At 37.6% G+C, this 20,982-nt stretch overlaps 1 protein-coding gene across 5 annotated transcripts in view; it reads right to left on the bottom strand.

Annotated features, from left to right (window-relative positions):
- The window catches only part of LOC150088262 (acetyl-CoA acetyltransferase, mitochondrial-like), a 670,540-nt gene that overhangs the window by 231,854 nt on the left and 417,704 nt on the right, over positions 1–20,982 (bottom strand). For all 5 annotated transcript variants that reach the window (XM_090369428.1, XM_090369427.1, XM_090369425.1 and 2 more), the window contains one exon: positions 1,877–1,990. In XM_090369428.1, the coding sequence (XP_090225554.1) occupies positions 1,877–1,990 (114 nt within the window). The remainder of the gene's footprint in view (positions 1–1,876; positions 1,991–20,982) is intronic.

Genomic DNA, 20,982 nt, shown 5'->3' with positions numbered 1-20,982 from the left:
TTTTCTTGCTTTTCATTTGTCATCTTCGGTTCATCATGACAAGTGTTTCTCGACTAATTTTTTCTTCTTTGGATTTCTTTTTCCCTATAGATTTCTCGGGCTTTATCACTTTCAGAAAGTTGTAATATTCCTTGTCGATATCTTGGTCCTGAGCAGTCTGCAGAAGCTCAAACTTGTTCTTAAGTTCCAGTACATACTGCTTTTTCCCCTCCTCTGTTATCTCAAAGGACTTTGTATTATTTACTCGAGTCAGTTTTTTCCTTTCCTTTCCTACATCTATATCAAGTGTACATCTTACCATTCTGTGATCACTTCCAACATTTACCTTATTCAGGACGGTAACATCATTCGCAATATATCTTCTGTTAGTGAGGATGAAGTCGATTTCATTAGTAGTTAATCCATTTGGACTCCTCCATGTCCCATTTCTGTTCACTCTTTTCTTGAAAAAAAGTGTTCATTACTGACAGTCCTTGAGATTCTGAAAATTCCACAAGTCTTTCACCAATTCCAAAATTTCCTATAGTTCCCCTTTCTGCACTGTTTTGTCTTTTTCCAACCTTAGCATTTAAGTCCCCAATAATAATAGTGTAGTGGGTTTTCTGCTTATCTAGAAGACTCTCAATTTCAGTGTACATTTCTTCAACCTCTTCATCATCATGGTTTGACGTTGGTGTATAAATCATTATAATCTTTAGCTTGTACCTCTTAGAAATCTTGAGTATTAGTTTTGACACCCTTGGTGATGTACTTTTGAATTCCAAAATGTTGTTTTTAAAATCTTAATGACCAGAAACCCAACTCCACCTTCACTCCTTTCACTGTTTCCATTGGTGTACAGCAGATTTCCACTTGATAAAATAAAAATAAAATAACAACGCATCAATGCATCTCCACAGAGAAGGTATGAGTACCATTCATGTATATTATTGTAAATTTAACCTTACGTGATGCAGTGTGTAAATATAGTTAATACTGCATTTCGTAAGGAATCATAATAACATGTTACATTTTTTTTAAATTTTTACTTTCTGTACACAATTATTTAATTCTGATGTGAGCCCCTGCCTTTTTGCCGTGACGGGACATTTGCAAGCTTACTTATTTATCTATATTGTATTCATCTAGTTGCAATAAAGACTCTCTTGTAGTATCTGGATGCTAAGCACCTGCAAGGAAATCAAACTGTTTATGGCTTGAATGCTAAATGTTCATGGCATCTTTCCTCTTGCTCTGACAATGCACAAGAGGGGAGGCTACATAAATTTAAATTAAGGATGGATGGCTGCAGGACAGATGTATGGAAGTTTGCTCTTGGCAAGCACATTGTTGATTGTTGAAACAAACTTCCATTTGGTGTTGTGGAAGTGGTAGTTGGTACAAATTTACAGAACTAGAAGACAATTTATTATAAGGACTGGACAGGTGATGTAGGAAGCTTCTTCTTTTTTTTTTCTGCTGTATAAATGTCTTACTTGTATCATTTGCCACTATTAGTATTAAACAGATGTACAGAATATTTTTAAAAAAAAATAAGAAATGATTAGTTCATTTGTCTTAATGATTGTATTACATTTTTGTTTCGGTTTCTTTTTAAAATTCTGGTACAATTTTTGATAGTTTTACTCTAATGCTCAACAATCAAGTTAGAATATGAATAATTTAATATTTCAAGGCTTTTTGTGAACAAAGTTCACATTTTTTCAAACTTAATTTAATGAAGAAACTCCCCTAACCACATCCTCCCTTATTGGAAATTGATTTTTTGGAGCTCACATGTAGGAGATACTCACTTGTGAAAGAGCTAAACTAGTTCAATTTGAATTTTTATTATTTAATTCAGAATTTATACACAGATACTTTGTGAAACACTCACCACGTACTTTTGCTAAAGGTTTCAAATTTAGCTTTTTTGCCATTTCAGATGTCATCAGTACAGATGCAGCTGCTCCATCAGCAAGAGAACTAGCATTACCAGCAGTAATGGTACCTTTAAAAAAAATTAATAGAAGAGGTAATGTACAGAATGTGTTACACATTTCATGCATATTCGTTTTTTATTTTCCTTAAATTAAATAAATTTATTTCCTGTAATTAATAGTAGTAATGAATAAATAATTAACATTTTAATTAATTACTAATAGATGAATAAATAATATAAAAAAAAAACTTTTCACTTCATTATTACCTTATTACACCATTCGCTCAAATATATCCCATTACAACATTCATTCAATTTTCTTTCCCAAAGAGGTCAATACTGGCAGTTGTGAAACATTGCTTTTTTTTTTTTTTTTGTTTTAATTAAAAAAAATTAAGTTTTAACTTTTTACCAAATTTAAAGCTCTATGAAGTATAATTTAATAAACTCAATTACAAAATAGTGAACAAAAATAATTGCAACCAATAATAATCATAAATACTTCTATCAAATTTCTTCGAATTTTCAAGGTTATTCATTTTCTAGATCTCATAGTGTCTAGCAGAATTCACATGAATATCTTATGTTTGTTTTATTGCAGGAAAAACCAAAGCTCTATGACAAGATTAGACAGCTCATGCGATGTCACATGAGTATGGGACTTGAGTACAAGGGCCTCTAATAAAGAAATTCCTCAAAGATGATGAATTTGATATAAAGCTACAGAATACCAAACTAGTAGCTTGGCTATTGTGTAACGCAGTTATGCATGGATTTCTTGGAAGAAGGAAAGAACATAATTATTGATCTCTGCTGTCAACTTTATTGCAATATTATAAAGATACAGGGTTTTTTTTTTTTTTTTATGTGAAACCCAAACACGAGAGGTATTAGAACATATAGTACTTAGTACCATGCTTGGGTTGGAGGTTGAGAAGACGAAAGAAGATATTTGTTGACATTGGACTTGAACTTCTGTAGACTGTAATTTTCAGGTAATACGTATGATGGAAGGTTGTTCCAGGAAACGGCAGTTGAATGAATAAATGAGGAAGATGAAAAGTTAGTTCTGTGAGTTTGAAGTTGGACAGTAAATGGATGTTGGCTGGTGGCGGCACATGTTTGGATTGTTTTGAAAGAGAGAGTGGGAATTATAGAAGCCAATTCAGAAGAACAGTGCCCATGGAAGTATCTGCAGAAGAGGCATGCAGCAGAAACAGTATGTCTATGAGAAAGCGAGTGGAGATTCTGTTAGAGATGAATCATTAATAAACCTAACTGCCCTCTTCTGAATGGAATCAAGAAGCCTGAGAGAGGTTTTGGGGGCACCACCCCAGATGTGGGAACAATATTCCATGTCAGGGCGGATTTGCGATTTATACAGAGTGAGCAGCTGTTTGGAAGAAAAGTAACGCCGAGAGCAAAAGAGAAAACCAAGTTTTTTAGATGCAGAGGAAGAATTATTTGTAATGTGCTTCTGCCAAGAGAGATTAGAAGTCAGGGTAATCCCCAAAAGAGATATATCATTTTGCCTAGAAATTGGAGTGTCACCAAAGATAAGCATAGGAGCAGAAGAATCCTTTTTGTGAGATATAAGAGAAGAATGAGTTTTAGAAGGGTTGAAATCAACTAAGTTGACTTTGCCCCACTGGAGAATTAACTGAAGATCGGCATTTAAGGAATTGATAGCAGATTTTCGAGAAGTTGATGCTCAGCATATAACATTGTGTCGGATAACAATGGCTGCAAGTTACGAACGGTAAATCTACAGACACTTAAGTATTAATTAACTTCCAAATCTCGCTGTCTCAATTCAGAATACACTAAGGATCCTGACTAAGTCTATAAGTTACTTATAGAAAATAATTTGATGTAACAATTGGTCAATAAAGCGGCTAAATATGGCTAAAAACTTCTCGTTCAGCAGAGCTGCAACTTGTAACACGTGGATTTGATACCCTTACCAATACACTTTAATGCAATTACAAGGCCAAGTAAAGAATAAATACACCAGATTAATCAGAGAATCACAAAATAATGCTGTACTACTAAATTTAAATCAAAAGTTTTAGAAAAACAATAATTTCAAATCAATAAATAAGAAAATCCACTAAGCGGCTTTGAACACTTCTGACTCGTACTTTCAGAAACACAGGATAGAGTTGCCATAGTTTGGCTCAGGACAGCTACAAACCCACATCCACACAAAGTACTTTCTGTACAGATTGTACTCACCATTCCAAATTCCATGTCTCTTATATCTGAGTGGCACCATATCTATCTCTGATAACCCTGTGTCTGATGACCTAACCAATATTTCTAATTCAACAAATCTGTTTACTAGCATCACTGTGCACATGCAAGCATACATGCAATTCTGTAAACAACCATAGTCCACGTATTTTCTTATCCCATGAGGATCTCCAGAGGGTCCTTTAATTCCCTGACATTTTCAGGTTGCTGCATGTTCTTACAGAAGCAGTGCAAGATTCATTTTCTCCTGCAGCTTCTGTTAATTTATTAATATGTATTCTCCCCCCCCTCAAGCTAGCAGTTCTTCAATCCATCTAACTCAATTACAATAGACAGCATCAACAACTATTCTTAGACACCTTCTAGTTAAGTGTATCCCATCCCAGTAAAAACAGTCCTTTTAACCAGCAGTCATCTCTCCAAGGCCAAACTGACTGAAAAGGGTCATCATGTACTCCTTCCAATCATGTCCGGGCTGAATTTGAGAAACCTGCAAATTTTATCGATACATAACTTGACTTTTTCTCAATATTCCCATGCACTTCTTAAGTATATTCTCAGCTCTTCTCTTAATATCACTTTTGAACTTTAAAAGACAGCTGTTCTACAACATTATCAACTTTTGAACCTAGGAGACAGACATACCCTTGTCCAATTCTACCCACCCTTTTATATATTTTCCACTATCCTGACAACAGTCACTGAAAATAGCTACTAAGCAGAAGATTCCACTGTGTTGTAGTATTGATAATTCAGCCATTCACTGATTTCAACTACAGTCGAGCCCCCTTATTCACGGATTCGTGTTTTCGCGTTGGTGCTCGCCAAATTAATCATACTAAAAATTCAGCTGCTGTTCGCTGCATTCACCCTGTGTGACGGAGGGGATGGTTGTCTTCAGTCTAGCGGTGAGCATCATCTGAGTCGGACGGTTTGCGACCTTTGTGTGTTGTTTGTGTCTGCGTTAGGTTACTTGTGCTTAAAATAATATTGTGCTTGTGCAAATACCCATTGGTTCTAAATGAAGTACATCTAGTGATGGACAATGACTAAAAGATCCAATAAAGTGATGACTTTGAACAAGAAAGTAGTAGTAGTAGTAGTAGTGGTGGTGGTGGTGGTGGCATGTGATGCAAGAAAGCAAGTGTATGAGCTTATGCAGCATCAGAAAAAAAAAAAAAATTGCAAAACTCCCTCTAAATGTCTGTCCAGTTCCTCCTTAAATTTATTTAACCTATCAACTTCCACAACGACAGATGGAAGTTTGTTCCAGCAATTAACCACCTGCTGGCTAAAGGCAAATTTCCGCACATCTATTCTACATCTATCCTTCCACAATTTCAATTTATGCTCCCTTAGGTTCGTAATCTGAACAAGTGGAAGAATCCCATCAGAATTCCATGTTCTCAACCCATTCAAGGCCTTATACACCTCAATCAGATCACCTCGCAGGTGCCTAGTCTCCAGCTACTGCAATTTGCAGAACTTAAGCCTCTCCTGGTAAGAGGATCCCTTCATTTCCCCTCACCAATCTTGCTGCCCTTCTCTGTACTCGCTCAAGCAAATCTACATCCTTCCTAAAATGAGGCCTCCAGACCAGCACGCAGTACTCAGATTCTATATGTCAAGAATGGCTCACATACGTGGCCATAGGCCACATGTTTGCTATCAACAAAAGTACCATACGATACATAAACAAACAATAAACTGAGATCAGAGAGGCAGTGCAAATTGGTGGAATTCTTATTGCTAAATATGCAGCTTATGTACGTGATAAAGTGATGTTAAAAATGATGTGATGTCAACTTCCCGAACTGGAAGTCTTGAGGCCAGCAAATCCTGCTTCTTCTGCATCCTCTGAGACCCCTACTATTGAAGAGTACTGAATCCTGTGGTGAATACCCTGGTGCATGCCTTGTTCTTAACTAGATAATAAAGTTTTGATACAGTATTTTCGAAACATGGGTCTAAAATGTTACTCATTATTGTAAAACATTTTAAACACATTTAAACATTTTTCTGTTAATTGCAAATGGTTGCGCAAGTGTTTAGGCATACGAAGAAAACATCTGGGGCTCTTTCGGCAAGAGTACAGATTTTCGTGGGAAGTGTTGACACGTAACCCCTCCCGAATATGGAGACCCGGCTGTAATCAGGGTTCCATGCTTCTATAAGCATTACGTTTAAAAAAAGGAGGGACTGTTGCAGAAAAATAGCATGTGATATCCAGAGACATAAGAAATATGGGCATAATTTTAGGAAAAAATAAAATGCAGTATTCAAAGTATAAGAAATATAGAACAAATGCATAAAGCCCAAATGAATGTAAAATAAAAAAAAAAATTAATAAATAAATAAAAAAATTTACCCAACAATTAGTTAAAAAGGATTCAAGACCTAAAATTAAAAATTACAGAATTTACAGGATATTATATAAACACAGAGACATTCAAATACATAGAAAATAGAAATGTTTCAAAAATATAAGAAATACAGGCCAACTAGAAGCAATATCTGCAATATATATATAAAAGTCCTATTGGATGTGGAGAATGGGGAGATTATATTCTTTATCGTTACACGAATACGATTGGCATTTGATAACTTTTATTGCTTCTAATAAAAATACAGCATATTATTATCAATCTAATAATAATATGCTGTATGGATTCAACCATCATCTGACAATTTTCTGGATAGCATTAACAAACTTACGATGGTTAAACTACAGTTAAAGAACTTAATAAAGTGATTTGAGATGCCTATCTTAAATTCATGCAGTGATAAGGAGGCGGTTATCCCATTGTATAAGACAATGGGACTTTTTACATTTATATTGACAGATCACTGCTCCCTAAATGTGAAACTAATATCCTTAGGGCCGATTCATAACCCAAACTGCACCTGTGGCGAGAGTTAAGACTGGACATACAGTCTATATGAATGCATAAATTATGGCATCCCCAAAACAGCTAATAGCACACATTGGCCTCCTTCCCAGGGGAGAAGAACATCTGTTCATCATCGAAGAGGAAAATTATAAAGCCTTTACAACCTTCACATAGCAACTATTTGAAATGTGCAGAACTATCCAAAAATTGGCAATTCAGCCCCCATCAATTAAACAATAATCAACAGTTAAAATTGCCCATGTTTCCCATTATGCCAAGACGATGACTTCAAAACTAGCAGGATAGCAGTATTCTGTGCCCTAACAGAAACCTGACATTAGCATTAGTAGAGGCATGTGATGCAAGAAAGCAAGCTCATGCAGCATCAGCCAAAAAAAAAAAAAAAAACCCTTCCACTTCACCCCTCTGTTCTTTCGAAATAAATACCTGTCCAGCTGAGCCATAAATTTATTTAGGCTATCAACTTCCACAACAAGGGATGGAAGTCTGTTCCACCAACCAACTACCCGCTGGCTAAAGGCAAATTTCCACACATCTATCCTACATTTGTCTTTCCTCAATTTGAATTTATGCCTTCTCAGGTGATTATTCTGAGCAAGAGAAGGCATCCCATCAGCATTGAGCATGCTCAAACCATTCAAGGCTTTGAACACCTCTATCAGATTACCTCGCCAGTGCCTAGTCTCCAGACACTGTAATTTGCAAAACTTAAGCCTTTCTTCATAAGAGCAACCCTTTGTTCCATTCACTAATCTTGTTACCCGTGTACAACTATATCACCTTTTGTGTCCTTTAAAGATGATTTCCGCTCTACAATGTCATTAACATTTGCCCCTGGCAGACATACCCTGGTCCTGTTCCACCTATCCTTTTTATAAAGCATGTTTCCTGTTTCCCTGACAATAGAGTCACCAACAACTACTAGTTCATTTGGGACCAGCGCATTCTGCCTTGGGGGCTGCCGCTGTGTTGCGCGATGCCCAAGTGCAAGCTCTGGCGTTAGTGCAGGCAGCTGAGAGCTTGATGGGCCCCCTCACTTTTAATCATTCGAGGGCATCCACCCTGTCCTTCAAGCTTTCATATAGGCCCATAACAACGCTGAGTTGTCGCCTGATTTCCTTACACTCCTTGCATCCCGCACATACAAAAACATCCCCCATGGCAGTATCATGTCCCGTACCTGACTGCTCCACAAACATCAAGCAAATAGTGCATTTTAAAAGGCTGTGATTCAGAGGGCAACTGCCCCCCTCAGTTCTTCCCTGAGCCACAGCACTCCCATTAGCTTGAGCCTTTTGCTTTGCTGCTCTGGTCTGAGTCATGATTTCGATTTATTTTCAATAAAATTTCAATTTCAGTACAAAATTAACACCCTAAACTTGTATCCCAACACAGGTATAACGCTATATTTATGTTTTAGTATCGAGTGTTATCTACGAAATCCCTTTATATAACTTCCGTATCAAGTTAAGTATTAATTATTTATTTTTGCTAATTATTTATGTTACGTAATCTAAGTCGTTATATGTATATAGTTAAAAGTGCTATTTAATTGACAATGAAGTTCAACAAGATTAATAGATTTACTGATTAATTGACAATATTATATTATGTACTATACTATACTAAGCTTATGCTATCTAGTTCGAGATATTTTGTATTGCATAACAATGGCGGCAATTTCCGAACACTTAAGTATCGATTAACTTCCAAATCACGATGTGTCAATTCAGAATAAACTAAGGATCCTGACTAGCTACTTACAGAAATTAATTTGATATAACAATTGGTTAATAAATCGGCTAAATATGGTTAAAAAAAAAAAACCTCTCGTTCAACGGAGCTGCAACTTATAACACGTGGATTTGATACTAAGTGGGCCTATACGATACTAAGTAATACCTACTAAGTAATACCCTTATCAAAGTTAAACTTTAAACTAAGTATCGTAACTAGGAATATAAAGCTACTCTAGAAAATAAGTTAATATGCCAATTTAAGCTAATAAAACAGAAAATAAATCAGAAAAAAACATCTCTGTTCCAGGAGCGGCAATAAGCTACGTCCGCACAGGCTGCTCTCGTTCTCAAACTCACCCAAATATGACAAAACAGGATTGACCTCAGTACCCCCCCCCTCCCAGGACTACCCTCCATGTGTGGGGAACCTGGGGCACCACAACCAAAGTAACCATGTAGGGGAGGGAGATGTACAAGCAGCCAGGGAAGCAAATTAGCTGAAAAATATCAGTAAGATAGTAAGCAAGAGGATGCAATATAGAATGAATGAGGAGAATGAATTAAAGACAGAATGAACAGGCTGGGCACTGAGTGAAATAGGAATTATGGTAAAAGGGAATAAATGTCAGTTTGGGTGAAAAAAAAAAAAAAAAAAAAAGAGTGATCAAAGAAGTGATTGTTTGTTTGTTTGTTATTTGGTTTTTAGGAGCATTAGCAACTAAGGCCATATTGCTCCGGGAATATGCGGTGGTAATTCCCTAGACCTTTCGGCATCCTCCGTATTTGGTGGTGACGGGCTCGAACCCCGGTCTAATCAAGAAGCGTGTGCTACGCACTGCTGCTCCTTCCCACCTGGCTACGGAGGCACCTCAAAGAAGTGAAAAGAAATGATGAGAGAGTGAGTGAAAGAGTGTTATGGTGAATGGGAATGAGTGGAAGAGCAAATGTAATTGGCCGAAAGAATACAAAGTTAATAACAACTTACATTACTTTATATGTATACTAACAAACATTTACTTACAATGCAAACACTATCACTGCATTCTCCCCTGCCTGCAAAAAAACTTGGGGCTAGGCCTGCACCACAATTAAAAATAACAGTAAGTTGAGGCGTCCAGAGTGCAATGCAGAAAGCAAGAGTCGAATAAATGAAATGAATGCCACAAGAATGAATGAATGTAAGTGTGTGAGAAAAAGAACACAAACCATAAATGTTATGGTTAAGTACAAACTAACCCTAGTTTTAATCTTTTATCATCTTGCTTATTTAGCTTAACTATTGTACATTAGTATTTAAATTTGTATTACACACCATTGCATCCTCTCCTGGTGTGTGAGAAAAAGATGAATGAATAATTGAAAAAAAAATAATAATAAATAAATACATATATATATACACACAGGTTAGTCCATAATTCATGGTACAACCGGCAAATGGCTGATTCTTTATTAAAAAATAAGTCGAAATTGCAGAATAAAGTTTTTTTTCATCTGAGGCTTCGATTGTGAGAAATTAGACTTTAAAATATTAATCGAGCATGGTATACTTGACTAAGACACCATTGAGCGGATCTCAATATCAACCACTATTTACTCTTCTGTTTGTATACAATGTCACAACTTGGCATATTATGATAAAATGTCATCATTTTTTATCATCAGTGTAATTTTACTTATTATCAGTATTCGCTATCAGTTTCAATCAAAATGGGGGATTTTAATTTCCCAGATATTGACTGGAATTTGTGGGCTGGTCACTCGCACACTAGCAAGGCTTTTGTGGATTTATTGGATGATTGTTTTCTACATCAGCATGTTCGTGAGGCAACAAGAGGGAGCAATACTCTTGATCTGATTATCAGTAGTGATTCTTCATGCATTAAGAATCTGCAGATAAATGAACCACTAGGTGGCAGTGATCACAGTGTGTTGAAGTGGGATTTACTCAAGGAGGTAACTACCATCAGAGGTAAAGGGAAGGGTTTTTGTTTTCGTAAAGGCGACTATGATGGTCTGAGACAGTATTTAAATTCTATACAGTGGGACCAACTGATGATGTTACCAACAGCGAACTCAAAATGGGAAGCATTCACGGAACTAATCTTGGAGGCTACCAGGCTTTGCATACCAACTAAGAAATATTGTTCAAGGTTTAGGCCTAAATGGTTGTCAGAAGAACTAATGAGACATGTGGCAGAGAAGAAAAATGCATGGGATACATACAAATTAATGGGTGACATGGAAGCCTATGATAGATATAAGTTGGTCTGTAACCAAGTCACAAAGGAGATTAGGCAGGAAAAGGCAGACTACGAAAAATCCTTGGCAAAGGATGCAAGGAAAAACAGAAAAGAGTTCTTTACATATTTAAACTCGAGAAGGAAAGGGATGAATCAGATTGGTCCACTGGATATTGATGGTTCAACAGTTGAGGATCCTGCTCAGGTGGCTAACAATCTAAACGAGTATTTTGCATCTACATTCACGCATGAGGAGTTATTCAGGAAGGAGAATGATGTAGGTAAAGTAAACATTGGCAGTGAGCTGGATGATTTTGTAATAACTGAGAGGAAAGTGGAGGAGAGATTGTTGAGGATAAACATAAAAAAGGCACCCGGGGTGGATGGGATCTATCCAGTTATATTAAAGGAGGCAGCAAAGGAAGTAAGCAAACCCCTAGCCATAATTATGAGAGCTTCTTTGGACTCAGGGGAGGTACCCATAGACTGGAGATGTGCAAATGTAACCCCAATTCACAAAGGAGGATCAAAGGCTGACACAAGTAATTATAGACCTGTTAGTTTAACTTCTGTTCCAGGTAAGTTAATGGAGGCACTGGTTAAAGAAGCATTGCAGGATCATCTAGACAAGAATTCAGTTATATCTCAGACGCAGCATTGTTTTGTTAAGGGCAGGTCTTGTCTGACCAATTTGATTGGATACTATGATGTAGTCACAAAAGAACTGGATGCAGGGAATAACTTTGATATTATATATTTGGATCTTAGAAAGACTTTCGATACTGTTGCACATGGAAGACTGCTGCACAAATTGGAGCAGTGTGGCATTGGAGGCAAATTGCTGCTATGGATAAGGGGATGGTTGAGTGGCAGAAGACAGAGAGTGGTAATCAATGGACAGTGCTCAACGTGGACTAATGTTATTAGTGGAGTTCCTCAGGGTTCAGTGTTGGGTCCGTTGTTGTTTTCGGTGTTTATGAATGATATTGATGATGGGATATCAAGTTTAATGTCCAAGTTTGTAGATGATACAAAGGTTGGCAGGGTTGTTAAGGACACTACTGATGCTATGCTGCTGCAACAGGATCTGGAAAGGTTGAACAGATGGGCTGAGAGGTGGCAAATGAAGTTTAACATTGACAAATGTAAAGTACTACATATGGGAAACAGTAACCCCAGAGCAAAGTATCAACTCTGCGGTACTACACTGACAGTGGTGGAGAATGAAAAGGTCCTGGGGGTAATTGTGCAGGCAGATATGAAGTTCTCTGAGCAGTGCAGACGAGCTGCAAGAGTAGCTCATGGTGTCTTGTCAATGATATACAGGAATTTTTCTAGCAGGGATAAGGAGGTGATTATTCCCTTGTATAAGGCAATGGTTAGGCCACATCTTGAGTACTGAATACAGGTCTGGAGGCCTCATTTCAAGAAGGATGTAGAGCTGCTGGAACGGGTACAGAGAAGGGCAAAAAGATTAGTGAATGGAACAAAGGGTTGCTCTTACGAAGAAAGGCTTAAGTTTCGCAAATTACAGAGTCTGGAGACTAGGCACCGGCGATGTGATCTGATAGAGGTGTATAAGGCTTTGAATGGTTTGAGCATGCTCTATGCCAATGGGATTCTTCATCTTGCTCAGAATAATCACCTGAGAGGGCATAAATTCAAATTGAGGAAGGACGGATGTCGGATAGACGTGCGGAAATTTGCCTTTGGCCAGCGAGTGGTTGGTTGGTGGAACCGACTTCCATCACTTGTTGTTGAAGTTGATAGCCTAAACAAATTTAAAGCTCAACTGGACAGGTATTTCGAACGAACGGAGGGGTGAAATGGGAGTGGGTTTTTTTTTTTTTTTTTTTTGGCTGATGCTGAATAAGCTTGCTTTCTTGCATCATATGCCTCTACTAATGCTAATGCTAAAACCCATCGATATGACAAGGTACAGTAATTGTGAACACACAGACATGCTCCTTGCATTAGGAGAATGTGCTGGAAGGGGTCCGGAAAATTTATCGCCCGCAATTCACAGCCAGCAATTAATCGCTAGGTCAGTTTATCGCATAAACAATTTATAGGCTACAAATGATCGCTAGCATATTTTACCATCTAGAAGCAATGAGATGTGTTTGGTCAAATCATAAAAAGTTATTTTTTATTTAAGTTTCTGCCTTAAGCTATGATTAGTATATTTTTGGAATTCTATGAACTATGAGGGAACAGTATGAAAATAAAAAAAAAAATGTATGGAAATATGTAATTTAATAGGTAGATTATGTATTTTAATAGTTACATGTATCACAAAAATAGTAAAAAATCCATTATTTAAACAATATACCAATTGGTTAATTTTAAACTAAACTAATTATAACATTAGGTATGTCATAGTACACATCAAAAATTCAAAATTAATGTTTATGCAATGTGCAGAATCAGTCACGTTGGGATAATTAATTACTAAGAAACTGTAATATTTACAACACAGTTATGTACATTAGTAATAAGAAATATTATGCGCATTACCTCTTAGATAATCAACAATATCACCCAGTTCATCGTATGCACTAACAAGCCTTTTAATTCGTTCATCACAATCGCGATACTTCTTTTTTTTTTGTTTCCTGGATCACTTCCACTTAAATATTGTTCAATGCGCATTTCGTTAATACTTTGTTCTTTTTTAATGCCATCGATAAATTTCCAAATGTTGGGATGATAAGCAGCGACTTTTTCCTCAAATCCTCTATGCCACCCTTCAACAGAATTATTCGTTCTTGGTAATCCTTCTAGAATAAGCTGGTGTAAGTTCCACATATCATGGGAATACTTTGGTGGTCGACGAAGATATCGTCTGGTTAGGCATCCAATCCATGTATCCTCAAAATAAACAACAACTTCTTGCGATTCAGGAAAAACACCATTTTCACACAAATGTTCAAAAACGACCGTCACAATTGGAGTGGGCACAAATGCAATTGCTGCCAAAATTTGCATATTAAAAGCAAAATTAGTATCAGTTTCATAACATTGTTTCAATCCATTATTCTGAATGGAACAAAAAATACATTGTGAAAAATGAAAAAAACAACCCCGTTGCGAAGCACCAGGAAAAACTCTTCTGCAAGCATTCATGGCACCTCCACAGCCAGGTGGGCAGGAGCAGCAGTGCGTAGCACACGCTTCTTGATTAGACCGGGGTTCAAGCCCATGCCCACCAAATACGGAGGATGCGGAAAAGTCAGGGAATGACGACCACATATCCCCGGAGCAATATGGCCTTAGTTGCTAATGCTCCTAAAAACCAAAATAACAACAAACAAGCATTCATCATCGCCGTCTCAAAATCTATAGCTATTGATTGCGGGGACATAGTCGGTTCCAGTACTCTCAGCTGCTGTAGTACAGATACATATGTTTCCTCAGACTTGTTAGGCAATAATGCAAGAACTAATGGAAGTGATATTTTGTCCTTGAATCCATGTATCGTATACAGCTGATAAAAAAGTAAGGGAACAGTTTTGAAAGTCCCATCGGCATAACAGTGTTCACTTCGTGCTAACGAGTGCAAATTTCTTTTCGTACTGAAAATTAACATACGATTGTAATCGGGTCCAGAATCAAATTGTAAAAACATTCTCCATTGCATGATGTTTTATATTCTTCTGTAAAAACTATGTCTCTACGATGCGTTGGAAGAACTGGGCCATCAAAATTTCAATTTCTTATATTTCGGATTGTTCGTTTCAGTGTCTACACTTGGAAGCTTTCGGGGCTGCTGCTTAGCTACAGATTCTCGAAACAGTTGAAATAATACTATGAGGAATATTATTTGTTGTTTCTGCATAAGTTCGAATGGTATCAAGAAGTTGTGCTGCCTCAATTCCTGCTGTGTATCCACAATGATTGTGCTCCTTCCATGTTTTAACGATATTGTTATCTACCGTAGTAACTTGATTGGCACATTTGTTTTTCGGTAATTTTGACACTTCCAATGAATTTTTGTTTCATTTTGCCTGTCTTTATAAAACAAATGTCCACTAAACACAATTTCGGTTTTCCTTTTTCTGATTTCAAAAATTCCACCGACATGATGCGTTCACAAACTCAAAAGGATGAAAAATAAACTCAAAATAAGAAAATGTTGTGATTGTAAGAGATTATAAACATATAGTACCTCCCTAATCAGCATGCCCTACTCCTACTCCCCTAAAACATGCTACTTAAGTTAAAGGGATTAAGTAAGTATACCTAATTCCAATTTTGGAAAATAACAGGCAATTAAATTAAAACACCTGCAATGGTATGTATTTCTAGGAAATGTATACCTAGCATATACCTTCCATTTTTAGCTGCACTTAATTCTTAAATAAACCTATAGAAAAACCTTATTTTCAATTTAAAATGACCAATAAATTTATATAAATTATATGTATTGCCTAGCGATAAAATATGCTAGTGATCATTTGTAGGCTATAAATTGTTTATGCGATAAACTGACGTGGCGGTAAAATGCTAGCGATTAATTGCTGGTGGTAAATTGCGGGAAATAAACTTTCCTAGACTCGTTCTGGAAATGCTTCTGCTGCAGCAAATTATTACAGAGAGAGAGAGAGAGAGAGAGAGAGAGAGAGAGAGAGAGAGAGAGAGAGAGAGAGAGAGAGAGAGAGAGAGAGAGATATCCCAATCGTCATTATCCAGACAGGTGAGTAATTCAAAGAGTAGAGGCAAACACCGTCTGACTGTGGTTTGTTCCATTCTCTGCATCAAAATCGTAGATTTCGTCGACAACTGCCTAATCATACAGAATAAAAAATTATGACAGATGTCAATAATAATCCTCGTCTTAGTAAGAGAGATCCTTCTTCTCGGCATAACATTTGCAGGTCGACAATTATTCGCATACTATGTGAGAAAAGGATGCATCCATTTCATGTCCAAAGAGTGCAAGGACTAAGAGCTCGTGATTTTGTTCACACAGATGGCTTTCCTCCATTGGTTAATTATGCATCCACAATTTTTATCACAAATTTTATGGACTGATGAGTCCAAATTCACAAGACATGGAATTTTCAATTTACATAATATGCATTGGTGGGCACTTGAAAATCCTCACATTATTGTTGAAATTCATTTTCAGGAAAGGTGGAACGTGAATGTCTGAGCTGGTATAACTGGTAACGAAATCATGCGACCTTATTTCCTTCCAGATAATTTAAGAGGTGCATTGTACTTACACGTCTTATGCAACAAGTTACCCAGACTATTAGAAAACGTATCTCTGGATACTAGAAGAACTATGGTTTTTCATCATGATGGTGCCCCAGCTCATTTTAGTCGAGAAGTGAGGAACTTTTTAAATGAGCAATACAAGCATTGGATTGGTCATGGTGGAATGATCTCTTGGCCACCATGGTCGCTGGATTTGACACCTTTGGAGTTTTACTTATGGGTCATATCCAAGCAATCATGTATTCTGAAGACACCATCAGTCTTGTACAATTGAAGGAAAGGAGTGTACTGGGTGTTTAAAACGCTAAAAACTCGAAGCACACTGGAATTCAAAATAATCTAGTGAGAAGGGCACAGCTTTGTATGCAACAGAATGGGCAATGTTTCCAACAAATCTGAATCTAATAAAAAGAAATTATCAAAAGGAAATATCATGCCTCATTTTAATTTACATATCCTATGCTAAAGTATGCACTGGACACTGTAAACAGAAGGGTAAATAGTGGTCGGTATAGAGATCCATTCAAAAGTGTCTTAGTCAAGTGGATGCATATTAACTAATATATTTAAAGTCCATTTTCTCAAAAATGAAGCCTCATATGAAAAAATTTATTCTGCAATTTCGACTTATTTTTTCACAAAGAATCAGCCTCTTGCCAGTACCAAGAATTACGAACCACCATGTATATATATATAACCTAACAGAAAAAAAAAAATATATATAAAAAATATAAGAAAAAAGTATACAAATAGAATGCATATTAGGAATGAAGTAAATGTGTGTCCCTCCCACTCACCCCTGGCAGTGAGGGGGAGATTATTCCCCCACTGCCAGCCAACTTATCCTATCCCCCCAGGTAGGATGGGCATTTTGACCATCCTACTGAATTCAATACTTACATGGACCTGACAATGATCACTGATAAAGACATATTGCCGCTCTGCTGCTGAGAAGCCATTTGGCAATCTGAACTGGGTACTCAACTCAGTTCCCTTTAACACCCCATCCTCAGGCGGGAAGGGGGGACATCTCTGTCTCCTCCCCTCTCTACCTCCCCCACATATCACCAGGTATCGTCCCCACTGACCTCTTTGGGGATGTTTACTCTATTGTCCCCATCCTTCTACCTGTTTCCCCCCAGCCTTCAGTCTTCTCCCTACTCTAACTAAACCGACCAAATACAGCCCTAACAATGTTGCCAAATTCTAATCAACACCTAAATCCAACCAATTTCTTGTTAACCTCTTTCGGCCTTTCCAAATTCTAGTGTTTACCCCCCCCCCATTTTAAACATATATACACACTGGTATTCAAAGAAATTGCATCACCTAGGAATTTCACATTTTGAACCCCTTTTTGTGATGGTATGTTACATTAATGACTAGCATCACAAATAGAAATATAAAAAAAAGTATATTTATTAATAGATAAGGCAAAGCTAAGTAATATTTGAGAGGTCCTCTCGAAATATTCCAAAATTAGCATTTCCAACCTTTATACAACAGTTTTGGTAAACACAACAATTACGGCTGAAATGTTATCAGAAGCCCTTAATTTGCTTCAGTTTATCATTTGGAAAACAAAATGAAAAGTTCACCAGGTGCAAACTAATATGTAGTTGAACTGTACCTGACCCTGATGACAGCAGCAAGCTGTCACTGCATTTACAAGGTCAATTTCTGAAGAAAATCAACTGATAGTTCGTGGTTCCAAACACAAATTATGGCTTCCTGAAGTTCAAAAAGGGTCTTTGGTTTCTTTCTGGAAACTGCAGATTCCACATGATGCCAACAGTTCTCATAGGATTCAGGTCTGGGCTGTTTCCTGACCAGCTAACAGATGTAAAGGACTGTTCTTCAACGATTTTTTTACCTGTAACAAATGTAAACACATTACTGTCAGTGGGGAACTAAGGAAAAATTGGGTCCTAGACAAGGTTCTCATTTCGGGTCCCACCTAGGTTTGCCACCTTTCAGTAATTGTAATGGAGGACATAGTTGAATGGGTTAAAAAAGGTCTTCTTTTGCTAAATATGAAAATACATTTAAACTCTATTATTGAATTATTAGGGAAAACACATTAGGGAAACTTTTCTAAGGAGCCCAAGGAAATCCACTACGAGGGCAAGCAAAGAACTTCACATCCCAGAAACTACAGTTTGGCGCATTTTGCGGATATATTGTTTGTTTGTTGTTTGGGAGCATTAGCAACTAAGGCCATATTGCTCCGGGGATATGCGGTGGTCATTCCCTGACCTTTCCACATCCTCCGTATTTGGTGGTCACGGGCTCAAACCCCGGTCTAATCAAGAAGCGTGTGCTACGCACTGCGGCTTCTTCCCACCTGGCTACGGAGGCGCCGCATGTGTGTGTTTTGCGGAAGCAATTACTAATGAAACCATATCGTCTAACCCTGTTGCAGTCTTTGAAACCAGATGATCTGTGCGCGAGGAGTAACTTCTGCACTGCACTGCAGAGCCGCATGGAACAAGATGACACGTTTGCTGACAGTGATTTTTTCTGATGAATCGACCTTCCATTTGTCAGGGAAAGTGAATAAGCAGAATGTGCAATTTTGGGGGACATCAAATCTGCATACATATGTGGAACACGAGCGGGACTCTCCAAAAGTAAATGTATTTTGCACCATATCTCAAAGGAAAGTTTACGGTCCATTTTCCTTTTGTGAAAAGATTGTAACTGGGGAGATTTATCTGGATTTATTACGCTTGTGGCTTCTACCCCAACTACGGGACGATAGTGCAAACTTCATCCTACAGCAAGATGGTGCCCCATGTCACTTCCATCACATAGTCCGGAATTTTTTAAACGGCCATTTACCGTAGCGATGGATCAGACGTGGGAGTGATGCAAATCAGCAGATCGAATCCTGGCCGCCTCGGTCTCCCGACCTAATGCCATGCGATTTCTTCCTGTGGGGTTTCGTGAAGGATAATGTTTTTGTGCCTGCAACTATACCAGAACTGAAAGATTGGATCATCAAAACCATTGACAGCATCACTACTGACTTACTAAGCCATGTGTGGGAAGAATTCCTTTTCCGAGTTGATGTCTGCCGGATCACTATATATATAATCATATATAATTATACATATATTAAAATAATGTTTGGAATATTTGAAAACAATCTTTCATAATAAAAAAATAATAAAAAGGCAAAGCAAACATCAGAGGCAGCAAAAAGCACATTCCTCTACATGATGCCTGAAATATAAAAATAATAATAATAAATTAGAATGAGGATTCAAAAAATAATAAAAATAATGCCAGCAGCATGGCAAGACAGAAGAGTGAAAATAGTCAAAATTAAACATAACGATCAAACCAACATAACGATCAAACCAACGATCAAAAATACTGCAGCATCTGCTGCAGTATTTTTACTCTTTCCTCCCTGTATCTAAAAATACTGCAGCAGATGCTGCAGTATTTTTAGATGCTGGTATCTGTCCAATTAAAAATAGGACAGATACCAGCACTCTAATGCAAAGCCACACCACTGACAAAAAGTAATCTTAACCAGATTATATAGACAAATAATAAAGTATTATTTTATTAAATTTTCGCTGCATCAGGACCATCGCTATTCAAGTCTTCTGCGTTGACTCACCTTTGCAGTGATTTGTCTACCGATCGAAATGCAGTGATTCCCTGACCATTATTGGCCTTGTGGTCCTCTGTTGAGATGGGGCGTAATGGTCAGTCTATTTTAGTTTTATTTTATTTAAATGTAGTTGGTTTACTTCTCTGCTGGTGATATTTCACAAAAATTTGGACTTGGTGCCCGTCAGAGGGGACGCCATTAAATTTCTATTTAATTGGCTTTCAAAATTTAATTGATTATTATCTTTGTATTTAGAATTTCTAAATTATCTTGGAGAGTTTCTGCTGCAATATTTTTACTGTTGTTACCCTTCTCTTTCCTCCCTGCTGGTTTGATTGTTATGTTTAATTTTGACTATTTTCGCTCTTCTGTCTTGCCATGCTACTGGCATTATTTTTATTTTCATTTCAATTTACTTTACTTTTACGCACACACACAGACAGACAGACAGACAGACAGAGAGCCAAAACATTATGACCACCTACCTAATATGATGTTGGTCCTCCACATGCAGCCAAAATAGCTTGTACCCGGCGAGACATGGATGCAACAGGATTTTTAAATGTGTCTCTTGTGGTATCTGGTACCAACACATAACCAGCAGATCCTTTAACTCCTGTAAGGTCTGTGGCTGAGACACCACAGATCGGAGTTGCTGTTCCAATACAAACCACAGATGCTCGATGGGATTGATGTCTGGGGAATTTGGAGGCCAGGACAATACCTGGAAGTCTTCTCATGTTCTGTGAACCACACCACCCAGATCACGAACAATCTGGGTGGTGTGGCATGGTGCATTATCTTGCTGAAAGATGGCATCGCCAGAGGGGGAAGACCGTTGCCATGAAAGGGTGTACCTCGTCACCAATGATGTTTAGGTTGGTGGTAGATGTCAGAGCCCGGCACATAGATGACTGGACCCAGGGTATCCTAGCAGAACATCTCCCAAAGCATGACACCATTGCTACTGGCCTGTGTTTGTCCCACGGCACATCAAGGCGCCATTAATTCAACAGGTAAACGATGCAAATGAACCCTACAGTCCACATGGTGCAACAGGAAACATGAT

The sequence above is a fragment of the Mastigoproctus giganteus genome, chromosome 3 (assembly GCF_048544385.1).
Source record: "Mastigoproctus giganteus isolate SK-2022 chromosome 3, ASM4854438v1, whole genome shotgun sequence".
Lineage (NCBI taxonomy): Eukaryota > Metazoa > Arthropoda > Arachnida > Uropygi > Thelyphonidae > Mastigoproctus > Mastigoproctus giganteus.
This window is presented reverse-complemented; position numbering and strand designations above follow the sequence as displayed.